Source organism: Cyrtonyx montezumae, unplaced genomic scaffold, assembly GCF_038088225.1.
Source record: "Cyrtonyx montezumae isolate F1298 unplaced genomic scaffold, pur_monq_1.0 scaffold_3, whole genome shotgun sequence".
In the NCBI taxonomy this organism is placed as follows: Eukaryota; Metazoa; Chordata; class Aves; order Galliformes; family Odontophoridae; genus Cyrtonyx; species Cyrtonyx montezumae.
Window position 1 is genome coordinate 66,031,300 of NW_027072034.1, and position 16,921 is coordinate 66,048,220.

The 16,921-nt window shown below is 38.8% G+C and overlaps 1 protein-coding gene across 3 annotated transcripts in view; it reads right to left on the minus strand.

Annotated features, from left to right (window-relative positions):
- USP25 (ubiquitin specific peptidase 25) overlaps nt 1-16,921 on the minus strand; it is an 89,586-nt gene that overhangs the window by 66,835 nt on the left and 5,830 nt on the right. For all 3 annotated transcript variants that reach the window (XM_065741850.1, XM_065741851.1, XM_065741852.1), the window contains exons 2-3: nt 4,597-4,674; nt 3,457-3,601 (exon numbers count right to left, since the gene is read on the minus strand). In XM_065741850.1, coding sequence (XP_065597922.1) covers nt 3,457-3,601; nt 4,597-4,674 — 223 coding nt within the window. The remainder of the gene's footprint in view (nt 1-3,456; nt 3,602-4,596; nt 4,675-16,921) is intronic.

The window sequence follows — 16,921 nt, forward strand, 5'->3', positions numbered from 1 at the left end:
GTCAGCTGAAATGTTGCATGGCTGAAGATAAGATAAAAGGGATAAACTGTACTCTGATCTCCACAGGGGATATCACAATGAGCAAAAGAGCTAAACCTGATGAAAGGAGGAATTTAAGATATCAGGAGTCAAAAAGGTCTGTGAAACAACAAAACGTATTGCTCTGAACTTTTCCGTCTCTAGAACACAAGAGCTACTGAGCAACAGATTATATAAACATCAGGTGATTTAATGACTTTTTGAAACCACCATGAAGGAACGCAAAGATATTAAAACCAGGTCCCTAGAGGCAATGAATTCTACACCTCTCTAGAATTGGTGTGTGTGACATTTTACAACTGTACCATGCCCTTACAAAAGGGCTTCAAGTTTTTGTCTTGGCTGTAGAATGGGCAATTCATTTATTTCAACAAAGATTTCCTGAGTTTTGAAGAGAGTAGAAAAGAATTTGTCTGGACAGTTGCTTCATTTAAAGACAACACTTATGCCTTCTTTTTACCTCTGCTGCTTCCTTTAACCCTGGGTTCTGCAAATTTCTCAAATAATAAGAAGGAAAACGGATATATGCTTGGCAATGCAATAGTTCTGATACACAGCCACAGATGAAAATTCACTGAATTAATGCAAATAAAAATGTTTAGAGATATCAATGAAGTAAAAATATTGGAAGTACTACTTCACTACTTCTTTTGTTTTAAATACAGTGCCTAGGATTTACATAATTAAGCAGAATACTAAAGTAATCATAGATTCAAAATCACTCGCACGTATGTTGCAGTGCTAACATTTAAGCACTTTCTGCTCTCTAACAGATTGCAGAGTAGTACCACCTTTGCAAGGGTTCAGATGAAGCATGCATCATTTGACATGAACAAGCTGCACTTGCGGGCACTTGCACATACTGTTTTGAGCAGGCAGAAAGGCAAGTATCATGAATAACAATGACTGCGCAAGTCACTCTAAGATTTTAAAGAGACTAAATATTTATGCAAACCGTTTTCCACACTTTTCACAACAGCTGAAATGCTACATAAGCTAATAACAAAAAACGGCTTTCTTTATACCTCCTACCATATTGAATGCCACTTAAGTGCTCAGCTGAGTGACCACCATCAGTTTTTGGAAGAGCCAATGCAGCACAATCCAGGCTGATTGTTAACATATGATTTCCTGTTATATGCACTCTTATTTTACCCCTTAACTAAGTAACTATTGCAAAGAAACATCAGTAAAGCCCACTGAATACTCCAGATATGCTTTTCATGCAATGCATATATTCAAAAATTTCCATAAGTGACTGGAGGGTTTTTTGTGGTAGAAAAAACAGCCCTGATATTTATCTGTTACTGTTTCACCCTCAGTTTGAATGATCTAACTCGGTGGGACTGCAAACCTAGGTGACTCATAACTTCCTAAGTGCCAAATACATACACATAGTTAAGCAGTAAGGAATGATAAGAGTTATAATTATCTTCATGCAATTACACTTGTGTGTGATAGTAAAAAGGAGTCAAATTTAAAAGGCTGTCTTTAAGATACTGTCAGCAAGTCCACGTAGTTACTGAGATGTGGTAATAATGTTCTTTTTGGAAGGGAGTGTTGATGGCTGAAGCCATAGTTACTGAGTTTTTTCCCCATCCATAACCAGCTTCTACTCTCTTGAATCCAGTCTTTCACCATACTCCCTAATTTGGCACTACCTACCAGTGTAGGGCCCTTAAACTTGTTCATCTTAAACATGTTGCATTTTTGAAATTTGTAATCAAAATAATTGCATGCAAGCAAAATATAATGAGAAAACTGCAAGTTTCTACAAGAAGCTTTTACTAGAATTCCATTCTACATACGAAGAGGGGCTATACAACCAGACTGGTTTAATTCTTGCCTCAAGGCCGCTTCAACGTGAAGAAGAGTTGGCCAAGATGTCTTGACTATTGGCCTGCAGTGCTATTTAATAGTAAAGAATTCAGGTCTGCCCTCAGCCCTCTAGAAAACAGAATATCCTGAAATCCAGCTTGGAATCTGTAGCTAAAGACTCACTCTTTTCAGTTTGACTGTCAATCATGGTTAATATTGACTCTGCAAGCTTGACTATTCCTTGTCTTGTATACCTTGTCACTTGATACCTTTAATAAGGTTGAATAACACATTAACCGATGTCAAAGCTAAATATTTTGATTAATGTGATTAATAATAAATCAAATGCAGACTTGCAAGAGATTCCAGTTTGCTATTCCACTGCCACAGTACATATTCATTACTGGAGACCACAACAGTGGTAAGTCCAGAAAAAATAGTCTCTGCTTTTCTGACTGGTTTTTTGACACTACAGATTAAGGAGATGTGGAATTTAAAGTGTGTTTTCTTTTTAAAAGTGAGGGGATAATATAAATTCCTAAATGCCATTTATACAGGGACACTAGTAATATCTACAAATGAAAGTTTTCACATCTGAGATGTTGAGAATAAACTCAACCTCAATTTAAAAAAAAATAACATTTTTACAAAGGTGTTTCTTCCAAGGTATCAGGGACAAAAAGATAACTGTACAGTGAGCAATGAATTCCAAATAAATTAAAGAAAAGTGCCACCATAGCAAACACAATAACTGTGAAATAAAGGAAAAAAGTCCTATTGTGTCAGAAGCTAAATATTCTACTAATTTCATAAAAGTTACATAGATAACACTACCCACATAGTAAAATGATTAATACATATTTTAACTAAAAATATTGCACGGCAATATTTAGAAACGAGGAAAAGAAATATAGCACCAAGAAACTTAACTTTTATAATTCTTCTGCAAAACTTCATGTTTACTTTTGTTATTTTCTAGTCTTACTTGTGGAACAAATTTACTATGTAGGACCACAACAACAAAAAGCTTTCCCGATCAGTAGTTTTCTCAACACCACTGTATTAAAAGCACAGTTACTTTACTGTTTCTTTCTTAATTTTTCTCCATACAATTATCTACGCACCTACCATGGCAAAGTAATTGAATCTACAAAGCTCAGAGAAATTTAGTTTTGTAAGACTTCACATATCAATGACATTAAATTGTTTAAAAAGAAACATTTTTAATATTAATTTCACATACTGAATGCCTACTCAAAATACAAAATGCAAATCTAAAATCACACCAGTCTCTCTGACAAAGTCATCCCTGCCAGGGCAAAGTTACTCAAGCATGTTAAGAAGCACATTCAGACTCTTCTAAACCTATTTATATATACATTAGCTGTCCGACTACCTGGTTTTTGCCTTTAATTATGTATTGCATATCCCACAAATAAGTTTCCACAATAAGGGGAAAAAAATAATCAAGATGTTAAAATAAGGAATGAAAGAATAAGTAGTGTCAGAGTTATTAAGTAAGACTTATCAGTCAACTTACAGGCAAGTTTTTAATTTCCTTGCCTTTAATCTAAACTTATGAAAAGAAAAAATACTTACTGGTGTCTGCCTGGCTGCCCACACTGATGTATCTGTCATTTCCAGGAAGTGCTGTCTGATAGTAAGTTGCCTCCTCTTGCTGGGGTACCTTGGCATTCTTTGCAGTGAGAAAAGCCACAGCCAACTCCAAATTACCATTGCTGTCCTTTGACCACATATATTAAAAAATAAATTAAAAAAAAGTGAGATTTTCTCCACTTTGTTTTTTTAAAGATCAATGATATCATATTTTTAGGTGAAATATTAGTTAAAAAACAAAGTTTCCAAGCTTGCATGTTCTAAGCATTTCATTATTTCTAAATATAAAGCATTCTAGAAAAATAAGGATACTGTAGCACAGGTCAACCCATCAATTTGCAGAACAACCACTAACACAGACTTAACAGCAGTTAACCATATTTTTCCAAAAACATTATTTCACTTTTAAGTCCAGAAACACTAACTTTTGAAAGGCAGTTGAGTACATTACTTATGCTGAATCAGAAGCAACAGCTATATCCATGTTTTACATAGACTAAATGTTCATTAACCATTTATGAATGACTAAAAACGTCTTAAAATAGACAGTTGATGTTTCTTTGTATCTACTCGGGGAAAGAGAACAGAGAGAAACCTGCTACTCTTGTATCATCTTGTGTGTGAAGGAATGTGTAATGGTTGCAGAAGCCCGGAAACAATATCAAATTAGCAAAAGGTGACAAGTTCAGCAGGAGTTCTTTGTTCTGCACACCAAGCAGGATCTGCCCGCGCTAAAAAAATTTATCTACACCTTGATAAGAAAACAAAATTTTAACTCATCAGGTGTCAAGCAGCTGTACTAGCATCAAAGTACTCAAAACACTTTAGCCAACTGTTACCTCCCAGGCAAGTCATGCCATTCCTGTCTTTTCATGTTTAATCAACAGACCATTTTTTTTAATCTCAGTAAGAACAGATCAGGCTTGCTTCTGAAGTGAATAAACAGTAGGTTTTTTTGTTTTATTTTTCCCCTAAAATACATCTAAAAATAATTCAAGCTGAGGATGGAAGGAAGGGAAGACGAAATTAAGAAAGCACAGCATTTTTTGGCTTTCAGCATCAGCTAATGACAAGACATACACATTCAGCTACATGTAGGAAACTTCATAACAACCATCTTACCTTCAGTGCCTGTTGTAGTACCTGGATGTCATTGATACCAGTGATCTCTCTCAGCTGATTTAAAAATGTCTGCTGATGCTAAAAACATAAAAGATAAAAAATAAGGTAAGAGTCAAATAACAGCCAAACCATTGCTACTGATGGGCATGCTTTTCTAAAGGCATAAAGAACATCTCAGCGTAAGCTTTACGTGCCACAGAGGGAGAGAACCTTTACTTTGTTTCACTTTGTGTAACTTGGGTAATTAATTCTCACATTAAATGGTCTTTTTTGTTGTTTTTACAAAAAAAAAAAAAAAAAAAAAAAAAAAAGATGAGCAAGTTCATACAACATGGGTGAAAGGAGCCTGCACAAAGTTCCTGTTAGTGCCCCTGAACAAATAAAATTTTACCTTGGTCTTCAAGGACAATAGGGGAAATAGTTTATTGCACTCCCATCAGAACTAATTTCTTCAATTCCTGATTACTCTCAACTCTGTATTTCCTCAACACATGCAATTTCCAGCCATTCACACCTCAAAACTCAATGTCATCTCTGCTGAACACCTAAATGTTTTAGAAAAAAATGCCATAAGAACTATTTATCCTTAAGAAAAAGACTAAAGGAAAACGTTAGGAATCAGTCTTAACCACCTTCCCAGACTAACTGAACCCAGCTCTCAAAAACTGAAAATCAAGTCAGCATCCACGCTAGAATCTCATACAACTCTTGTAGTTAAAACAGACAGAAAAGAGGTTGTAACTCAGACATTCACTTCAAATGAATTTTGATATAAATATAAATAAAAAAAATTTGTTCCCAGTCCTGTTTACAGCCAACAGCTGACACTCTCCACTCATGCTTAGATATCACATCATGGAAGCAAAAATAGGCACTAGGCTGGGATAGTCCTTGCACTTCTCTTAAATATTAAAACCATCTTAACAATTAAAACCATGAACACAGAAGATGGACCATTGTTCCAAACTAAATGATTCCATTCTTCCTTTGGAAGATGAGGAAGAGAGAAGAGCTTGGTGGTATTTGCAAGTGTTGTTCTCTTTTTTGTTGTTTGCCCACCACATGCTGAATTCAAAACAATCACTTCATCCATGAAAAAGAAGATTTTGTAAAATACAGGGTTTGGTTTGCTTGACAAAAGGCATACTTCCTCTTGGTAACAAATGGTCTCATGTTACTCTCCAGATTCAATTAAAAAAAAAAAAACTATAATTGTCTTGCAACCACTTCTAAGACACTTTTCTTTACTCTGAATTATTTGGAATCAAATATTCAAATAGCCTTATTCTCTCCTTATCACGGCTTTGTATAAAGGAGGAAATTAAGTGCTTCATGAATGCTGAACTCCCCAGTGTGAAATTAACCTAGCAGGCACCACTTCATGCCCTAATAAGTTGAAATAGAAGGCGTATAGTTCAGGATGTTTATGAATTACATACACAATCCTCCCTTCATTTATGATCCTAAGGGACGCTGCTAACAATCCAATTTGCTTTTCTTCTTCTCTTTTTAAAAGCCCTTCTATTGGCACAAGGGAAGCAAAGCGACGAGGCAAACTCCCACTCGCTGCCCGTCCCCCACCCCCTCATTTGTTTACTCCACACATTTCACAGCACTGTACAAAGGCAAGACTTGTTTGCCTTATAAAGTCTGGTAAAAAGCAAAAAAAAAAAAAAAAAGGAAAAAATTAAAAAAGTAATAATATTTGGGAAAAGTATTAAAACTGACAGGAGCAATTCAAGGGAATTGAACTGCTTTTTATTGGTTACCAACAAGATGGTTAATAGTTTCAATACAAAATACAACACAGTTGCAACAAATTCCTTCATCTTCCACAATATATACAACACTTGGAAAAGCTGAGAAAGAAGACTGAAGAATAACTCAAGTGTTCACAGGGACTGGGAATCTGCAGAAGAGACAGTTTACCAACAAACAATCTCTTAGCAGCTCAAAATATTGGCTGCTAATTTATGAGCACAGCTGTGCCATTTAAACCTCGACGACATCTGCAGTTTAGATCCAGATTCCAGAATTATGAGGCAAAGTTGCAGTTTGAGACCCTCTGCCCAAGAACATCAACAATTCAAAAATCAGAACCAGGCCCAGAGGTGCTCCTTCATCATCAAGGTATTACTTAGATATCTAAATTTATACAGATATATGTAAAGGCCAAAAGATTAGGCACTCTGCTCCAGAATTTCTGGCTGGTAGATATGTGAACTCAAAATGATGGAAATTAAGAGGAAAATTAATAGTTATCCTGGATGCCTTACAGGGAGCTAAACTGCCCTGGGCCACCCATGGAACAGTATTAGTACAGGTCATTCTGCTCCTTTTCATTACAAATGACAGTGCAGACTATTAATATCTAGGAATAACAATCACACCCTTTCCTCATCCATCAGAGGAAAAGTTTGCATTTTCTTTTTATAAAAGAAAATATAGAAACTTCTTATATAAGAAGTTTAAGAACTGTAATTGTATTCCTACTCAAAGATTCAATGCTACACTCTAATGTAGTGCATCTGTAGTAGTTTCTGCATCAGACTCAACAGAGCCAGACACAGCTACTGGTACTGAGATCCACTTCAATCCTTTCAGCTCCTAGTTGCCTACTTTCAACTCCTATTGCTATCCTTTGCTCTCGGAGCTCTGAATTTACATGACAGCTTCCACAGTTGATCTATAGCTCAGATCCTGCAGTTCAGTTAGTAAAAACTCTACATATACCCACAGTGCACAAGTACCACTGCATGTGGTACTTGTGTGGAGACAGGACAAGGGGGAATGGACAGAAACTGCAGCACAGGAGGTTCCGCACGAATGTGCGCAAGCACTTCTTTACGGTGAGGGTGACGGAGCAGTGGCACAGCTGCACAGGGGGGTGTGGAATCTTCTCTGGAGATATTCAAGACCCGCCTGGACACCTACCTGTGTGACCTGGTGTAGGGAGCTGCTTTGGCAGGGGGGTTGGACTCCATGATCTCTTGAGGTCCATAGAATCATAAGGGTTAGAAGGAACTACACTGTACATGCATACATGTATAATACACACACTCCAAGTAGCATTTGACTAAGCTCTAAGATGGCTCCAGGGCTTGCTCTATGCCACCACATTCCACTGGTTAATACCATGCTACAAGATAATCCAAATCCTGGGTGAGGTGAAGGAAATGATGGCCAACAAAGGCCCGCTGATGCCCCAATCCCCAGCTGCTCACAGCCCTACAGCCCTCTGCCCTATCACATCGTGCAGCAGTCAGCTCCCCAGGGTTTTCATGTATGAACTTTTCCCAGCCTTCTCCCTTCCTCTGCCTCTCTGAGGTACGTGGTATGTATCTCAGGGCTCTCAGCTCTTGGAAGATTTAAACTAACAGGAAATTCTTCCATTTTCCTGGACAAATGCCAAATTTGTACATAAGGAATGCATGCCCTTATTTCCAATTCTTCCCTTTTTCAGCCATCCCTCTTCTTCTCAGGAAACGCCCAATTAAGATTATCTGGTTTATAACCCCACACAATAGCACGTTCAGTAGCTGTGCCAATGCTGGTGAAGCAGAAAAGGATCTACGCTATTATCTGCTTAGGAAGATACTACATTGAAATTAGTTCCACAACAAATAAACTGTAAACTCTAACAATTCCTCAATGCTTATTTGGATAAGGTAAATATCAAAAAACAGCTAATTCTGAAATACACTGCAAATGAATTTTAAAAATAGCCTTTTTTTGAGCTGTTTATTTTCTCATCTCTGCAACTTCTAAAGAAGCACATATAAGCTTTGCCTTGATTCACAGCAATACTGAAATATTTGTATTTGCAACACAAGCACTTTAAAACTTTGACAACAAAGCATGCCATGCCAGTTTCCCACTGAGAAGTGATACGTTTTGAAATAAATGAGATGGTCCAACCATTACTAAATACCAAACAGGGCCTGCTGCCTCACTGCACAGGTCATTTGACGAACAGTACATAAAGAAAATGAACTATGTGCACCCTTTCCTTCCCTATCCTGGCAGACACTGCACATTAATCATCCTCTAAATAAGCTACTGGCCAAGTTCCACATAGGCAAATAAAAAGTAGTCCAGTCCATGAAGATATCCCATTTCAACACTGGGACAACACACAGCCAACTCTGAAAGGCATTGTTGCACATCCCTGCTCTTACATCACCCTCTCTCTACATACACAGAACAAATGTACATAAATACATGAATTCTGAGGTGTCTATGTATATATGTACATACACACACACACACACTTAAGAACACAGTATTTGGCTAATGCAAAGACCAAGTTAAATCTCTGCACTGGCATCAACCTGCTTATTCTTACAGCACCTTCCTAAAGCACAGTGTAATAGCGTTCCCATGCCTGGTATCTACTAACTGGGTTTCTTTTTGTTCAGTCATGAAAAGAGAAACCTCTCTGACACAACATCATATCTGCCACAGAAATAGGTAAAAATATCATTTTATTTTTATACACATGCAAAATGCACCCTAGCTTTGGCTTGGAAGAAAATAAATCACCTGCAGAGAGAAAAGGATGTGCACAGAGGCTGGAAGTTTTCAGCCTGCGACTACTCTGCCAAGGCTGCCAATTACAGCAGCAGTTGATGCAAGGCAAGCATGGAGCTACCTGGGTCTGGGCTGAAAGCAAATGTACTTCAAGGAAGCAGAAGGACACACCATTAACTTTCAACCAACCACAGCCTGGATCAAACAGAAGTTTAATGAGGGAAAATGCTTGAGTACTTCTGTACATACAGTCCTCCCTAAAAAGTTAAAGGCAGGATCCTACTTAGTCATACTGTTAAGTAGCCTAGATTCATCATGAGACTACACAAGAATACTCACTACATTTCTATAAATTTCCACAAACAATCACAAAACTGCACTACATTAATTGTAAATGCTGAGTGACTTTGCAATAACTGCCAGGATTTGCCTTAAAGGACTCTACACAACAGGGAGCACGTGTTCACAAATATTCACTATGCTGAGCCTCATTGCCTCTGTTCATTGCAGGGGAGCTGGAATAGATGGCCATCAGAGGTCCTTTCCAACTCTAAGGATTCTATGATTCCATTTACTCTCTTCTAAATATAACATTCACACTTATTTATTTCAATCTTTTAAGTAAGATTTTAAAGAGACACTTGAGGAGTTTGGTTTCTACCTATTTACTGACCTTAAATGTAGGGCAAACTCAGCCCAGATAGTTACAAGCATTTACAAAACAGAAAAGTCAAACGTGGCCCAAATTATCACCTAGATGGCAACCATCCTTGCAACAGGCAGAACCCTGACAGCTCACAGCTGGTGACTTCTTGGGGCATTCCAGCCATAAGCAAGCCAAGTGGTTTCACATCTTCCCCTCCACATTCACACAGACAGAACAGGAAAGGAAGGAAGCCCCAAAATTTCATTTCTTACACAGCTGCTGAGAGAAGAGTAAAAGAAGGGGGAAGTATCTCCTCCTTATACGGTCTTCTCAGGAAAATGTTTAGGTGCCTAAGAACTGGAGGAATAATGCAGAAGAAGCACTACTGAGTATATACATACTGTAACACAACACACACAAAGCAACAGAAACACATTGCCTGTTCAGAGGATGTTCAGAGGATTTTTTGTCACTTCCTAACAGGCCACAGAAGCACTGAAACTCAGCTCTATATTCTGACTCTATTGCCCTCCAGTTTTATTACTTGGATTCTTTTCCAACCCAACCAGTCCTGTGACTGTACAAGCATGATTTATTTCTCACATTCACCTCAGCATAACAGAAAGGATTTCCCAGCAAAGCAGCGTCAAGCTAGGGCTTTACTGCTTGCCCTTCAGTGTTTATACTATCAACTCTAAAAATGAATCAGTCCAACACCACTGAGATCTGTGGATTCATTTAATTAGTTCAGTTTCAAGTTCTAGTCAACCAAATGGCCACACAAAAGTTTGCTTCTTAGGAAGATTGCTTTTGATTCTTACGAACTCCAACAACTGTGATGACAATTAGCAAAAATCTCTCTATTCTTCTCCAAATCTGCTGGGTTGTTACAGCTATTGGTAGTGTCTTCCAAAGCACAAACACGTTATCAGCAAACTCAGTGAAATTCAGAGGGAACTGGACTGCAGAAAACAGTGCCAATGTCCATCCTGATAGAATGTTCGAGTATCAGTTTATGTCCTTATGGCACATCCACGTGCTTGGACCCAAGCATCAAGGGAGCTGCCAACAGTATATACATGCCACAGCAAATAAAAACCAATGGGCTCAATGACTGCTCATATTATATACGTGCAAAGTAAAAAGAGGCTAGAAGATGACAGATACACAGCCAACTCCTCAGCTATGTATCATTATAAATTCCTATTTTTATTATTACAATTGCTCCTGGTCATTTACTGTTGTAAAAGTGGTTTTTATCTATCTTTTTCCCCTTTCCATTCATTTATATATACTATCACAGCTAAATGTTAACTTTTATAGCTTCAATCCATGCAGCCACAATGAGATACAGGCTCCCTCCTCACAGGAAAAACTATTGTCTAGTCTATCATAATTTTACTCCATCAATCATTACAAACATTCTTCTGATTGCCTAAAAAAAAAAAAAAAAAAAAAAAAAAAAAAAAAAAGCAACCATGAAAACTTGTCATTCTGAGCTCTGAGGCAACACTGCACATTTTTAGTTTTCTGCTATGAAATGCTTTTCTTTGCATCTCAACCACAGCTTAACATCTCACGCAAAACATGAGTTATTTTAGTTCACGTTTGAGAGTCTTTATAGCCCTATCATCACCCATTTGTTATCCATCTGTCACAAACAGGCTAAGATCTATCTATCAACTCACAGAGGCAGGTCAGGGGTTTGTTTAAATGATTTTTAAATGACTTTTTTTCCCCGGACAACCATCACGATTTCACACCCTGCTCTGCACAGTAAGGAAGAGGACTCACCTGGTGTTATTTTTGTGGGACCTTCCTTCTTACTCTGCCATTACAGTAATAACAACAACTGCTCTAGGAATAAACAGACAAACTTTGGAAGCCTCAAGTTTGCTCAAACCAGCAGGATCCCAGTCTGCAATACCTACAAATAATAAGGTCTAGAGGTACTGTCAGACAGCAAGCTGTTTACGAAGAGGCAGCTATGCTTTCCAGGCTGTGGCTCCTGCCAGCTCCAGCCCATGTATGCGTGGCCAGGTGCCATCCTCTCCTTCCTGTCAGCCAGCGTTGCCCATTGCCTGAACCTCCAGCAGCCTGGCACAGGCTCTTGCTACACCAGCAGAAAACTGTTCTTCGTTTTTAATTCATTTCCTGCTAACTCTGTGAGAGCCAGAGCTGGTGCAAGCAAGAAGACAAGTCCAGGGCTGCAACTATTTAGGTTGGATCAAGCTGTTGTTGGACAGCAGTCTTATGAAACTGAATTGTTTCTGTGCCTTTTTTTTTTAAATCCCATTTTTAACTGAGTGAGAGAAACTGAGGGAAAAAAAAATCTCACAATCTTTGCCCTGCTTCAGAAACCTTACTCCAACAAAAGATGAGTGTAAAATTAATACAGCAGCACAGCACTAGCAGTGATCTAATGCTCCCGATATAGCCATACAGTGCGCTGCACACCAGGCAGATACTAAGCCCATTCCAGCACATACTGCAGCTGCATGCTGTCCAGTACTCCAGTCCACAATGATACTTTGACCACAGCTGTTAATGACCAACATCAAAGAGCACACTGCACATAAACTCCCTGAGATCAGGAAAGATTTCACAGACTCAACTGTCTTTCTGAGTAGAACAGCATGAGAATCCTAAATAAAAGTTAAATTGCGCTTTCTAAGAATGGTCTTTATAACAAATAGCCCACAGTACCTAATAGCAGGGGGAAGCAATTTCACTCCACTACCTGATTTGAGAAGAAAAAAAAAATAAGACTTTTGTTAAAGGATTTTTTTCAATTGTACTGCATGGAAAAAAATAAAGTTGCTAACCTGATTGCTTAAAGAAGAGATCCTTGCATCCCCAGTGCTGCAACCCTCCTGCAGCTCTGGCAGTAGGAGTTGGTCCTGCCCCACAGGCAGCACACAGAGGAGGCCGAGCAGGCCAGGAGCTGCCTCAAAATGCTCCCAGAACAGGGCTGCCCAGGCTGGTCTCTTACCACAGTCATGACTTCTCACCAGGGTTGTGTTATCAAACAGAGCCCATCAGAAAGGTGAGTTGCCATCATTTGCAGTAATCAGTAAATTGATTTCATAGCATATCCTGCCCCTACAAACCATTTACAGAGTTATATTGAAAAAAAAAATGTATCTTGTTAACTTGAGGGAGGCAGTGAGGATAGGGAAATTCAACACTCCTGATAGCATCAAGTCACCCACAACCTATGGCAGCACCTAAGCTGCCACTGGAACAGGCTGCCCAGAGAAGCTGTGGTGCTCCATCCCTAGAGAGGCTCAAGGCCAGGTTGGATGGGGCACTGGGCAGCCTGAGCTGCTGGGGGCAACCCTGCCCATGGCACGGGGTTAGGGCTGGGTGGGCTTTGAGCTGCCTTCCAACCCAAAACATTCCATGATTCTATGCAAATTAGAAATGCATTGCCTTCCTACCAACAGCATGATGTCAACACATTTCCCATCGAGCAACAGAAATATTGAACTCCAACAGCAAAATTTTCAATGATTTCCTACTCAGAAACATAACAGCCCTCAGCATGTTTGCTGGGAGCAGAAAGCAGCTGCAAAATCCTTCCCCGGTCTGCAAGTAACACAGCAGTGTTTGTACAGTGCATACACACTCTCAGCCAGCTCTAGAAAGTAGGTGGTACAGTTACCAGCCTTCTTCTTTACAACACCTCTAGAAAAAGCTCCAAGGCAACATGCCAAGGCAACAGGATCTGGACCTGGGGACAAATGGGGACCTCTGTACATCTTTTAACATCACAAAGCTTAGAGGTTATCCAGCAGGAGAACAGACTGGTACCTAACACAGCAGCCCAGTTGGCTTCAGGTGAGAGGTGATTATGGTTCAAACAAGGCTGTCACAAGACATGTTCTGTGTCTTTTCAGTATGACTCCCACAGAACACATGGAAGACTACAGTGAACTGTTAAAGGTTTGATGGGAGACATCCTTCAGTTTCCAAACAAATAATGTTAAGAGACAAAAGAATTTGAAGAAAAGAAGCTGAAAAATACGAAAGCATCAGTCCAAATGAGAAAGCACACCAAGAAGGGAAATATAACTGCAAGCAGTCCAAAAGCTATCAGCATTATCACATTTACAAATGGTTTCTCAGGCCTAACATGCAATTTCTAGAATGCGGGGAAATGCACAGTATTCAGTTGGCCAGCCAGGCAGTTCATTCCTATACACTTTGGAAAGTGTTTACCTAATAAAAAATGTTCATGTCCAGGAGCTGCATTCCCAGAAGACATTTTTATTTTGAAGCTGCTTTTACATAATAAAATGAAACTGAACACAAAAGGAAAAAGGAATTTGTTCTCACCACATCCTCCTCTTCTGCAAAAAATGATGAATGCCACTTTAAAGCACACAGACAGCACACACCTGAATGCACATGAATACCATGTTCAGCTTCTACGTAACACGTTCATGCTGGCTTATCGCAGTTAAATACAACTTCTCAAAAAGAACTCCTAAAAGCAGTTTTATTGAAATTCAGACAAAGTCTTAGAGACAGCTAGCTCACCTTCCTTGAGGTCACACAGCTGTGAGAAGGACATCTACCACAGAAACCGTGTGCAAACCTCAAGCCTAGCACTCGCTATTCATCAAAAGGAATAAATGGCATTAAGCATAGCAGTGCAATTCACTGTTCAGAACTTTCAGGTCTCAGCCCCTAACGGTGATTAAAATCCAGTTGAAATCAAAGGGAACCACGTGGATTATGGGGTACAACACGAGAGTAATTATGACAGCGTAACTGGTAGAAAGGAGCCACAGAGACATATAATGCCACTATATGGCATGCATTAACTTCCACAAATTCCACACAGACAGAATCAAGATACACAGGTCAATGCAGCAGCTATGTAACAAACCTTTAAAACAACCCTGCACTCCGAAAATCTTCTATTAAATACATCAAATTATACATCAAAATATATAAAAAATATATTATAAGTACAATCCACATATACTTGAAAACCAAATTAGTTAAAACTTATTTTAAACTGTTTCTTATCAAGAAAATAAGTGTTGTGCACTGTACACCTTTTTCAGCATGAACCTACCGATTAAAATTATTCATAAATCTACAATAAACAAAAGCATCAAGTTAAAGCTGTGTACTTCATAATAAAAAAACCTGCATATGGCTATTTCTGCTGCATTAAGAAAAAACATTTTACATACACAAATTGATGTCAGGTGTTGTTTCCAGAGTTAACCTACTTGCATTTCAGCCTTCACATTATTCCACATCATGTACTCACTGGATTCCATTTCTCCAACACCTTTACTTGTTATGGCTCTGCTAAAACTGAAAAAACTCAGCATTGCAATCACTCACAACAGTCCCATCATAAGACAGCACCTGGTTTCAAGAAAATGCTCATGCTGATAGCTTTCAGCATGCTCCTGAATCTCTACTAGTCATGTAGGTCACTCTGAAGGTAATGCTTCTTATTTCCTTTCACGGGAACTACAACATGGGATACAAAGAGCACAATAATACTATTTGACAGAGCAAGTTCACACCCACAAAAAAATATTTTTCAATATAATCACCACAATTAGCTAACCTGTGCAGATGAGCTGACTGAAACCCTCTTCATTTTGTGGGGTGTGACCGCGGTGCATGGCTGTCCAGAACATGGATGGACTACTATGTAGTCCATATTTATATATTATTTTTCTTTTATTGTACTATTCTTTTATTAATCTCAAGAGAGTAACAACTATGAAAAATGACTAGGGAAAAAAATACTACTACTAATAAAAAAGCCTTAAACTGCAAGACTCCAAATCTAACATTGATTAAAATGTTACCATGCTTGAAATTATTGATGTTCCTAAGTATACTGAAATCAAATCCACAGTTGCACAGACAAGAACTCCGTAGGATTGCTATAGACAACTGAAATTACTGCAATGACATTTAGTGTCAGTTTGTCTTTTACACTGCCTTAGGATCAAATTCTACCTTCATAGCACTTCACACAAATTTTGCTATTGACTTTTAATGTGTTAGATTTTGAAGTCTAAAACCACAGACATCGTCACATTCACCAAGAAAATTACCACAGTCATCCTTCAGAAGCTACAGCCTCACAACTGTCGTCACAAGGCAGACCTCCAAGATCATCCAGTCCAACCATCCATCTACCACCAATATTAGCCCATTAAACCATGTCCCTCAGTACAACACCTAATGAACACCTCCCTGGGCAGCCCATTCCAGTTCCTGAGTACTCTTTCGGAGAATAAATTTTTCCTAACATCCAACCTGAACCACCCCTGGAGGCCATTCCCTCACATCCTATCACTAGATACATGAGAGAAAGGGCAACTCCCACCTTGCCACAACCTCCCTTTAGGTAACTGTAAAGATCAAAAAGATCTCCCCGGGCCTGTTTCTTCAGACTAAACATTGCCATCTTCCACAGGCTCCCCTTCCAAAACTCTAGCTCCAGTCCACCACATACCGCTTGTTGCCAATTTAAGAGTTACAACTGTTCACACACAAAGAAACATTACAAAATACCATTTGCCAAGTGGATGGTAGTAAAAATCTTGCCTTTTGCTTACCACAGAGCCACATTCTGCAAGGCACGCCCCCTCTATTCCACTCAGCAACAAGCTACAGTCCTTCAGCCTCAGTTTCAAATTTTGTCATTGTATCTTTTGTATTTTTAAATAAGAGTTTTATTTTTTAATAGAAAAGATGGAGCATATCAGACAAGTTCCAACTTCACTCTTCGCTTACATACAACTAAGCTCTGTGATTCAGGTTACTAGCTTTCCACTATCAATTACACTTGCTTATTGACCAGAAGTTTGCATGTGTCGTAAGGACAGCCTCAGCTACCACCCTATCTACAAGCTGTGCACAGTTCTCAAACAGAAGTTGTGCGCAAGTAGCATTAATTTAATCACACTCAATGAAATTAACACACACTCTAGTAAAATACTTTCCACACTTGGCTGTATAGCTAACAAAGTGTAATCACTGCCTAATGGAAGCAGCCTTTATTTCCGAGCAGGAAGAAAAAGGAAGTATCTCCCAAATGCATAAATAGTCACAAATCCATTTCATTGTCACAGCAGCCTCTCCCAGTGCTCTGGCCTGTTACTG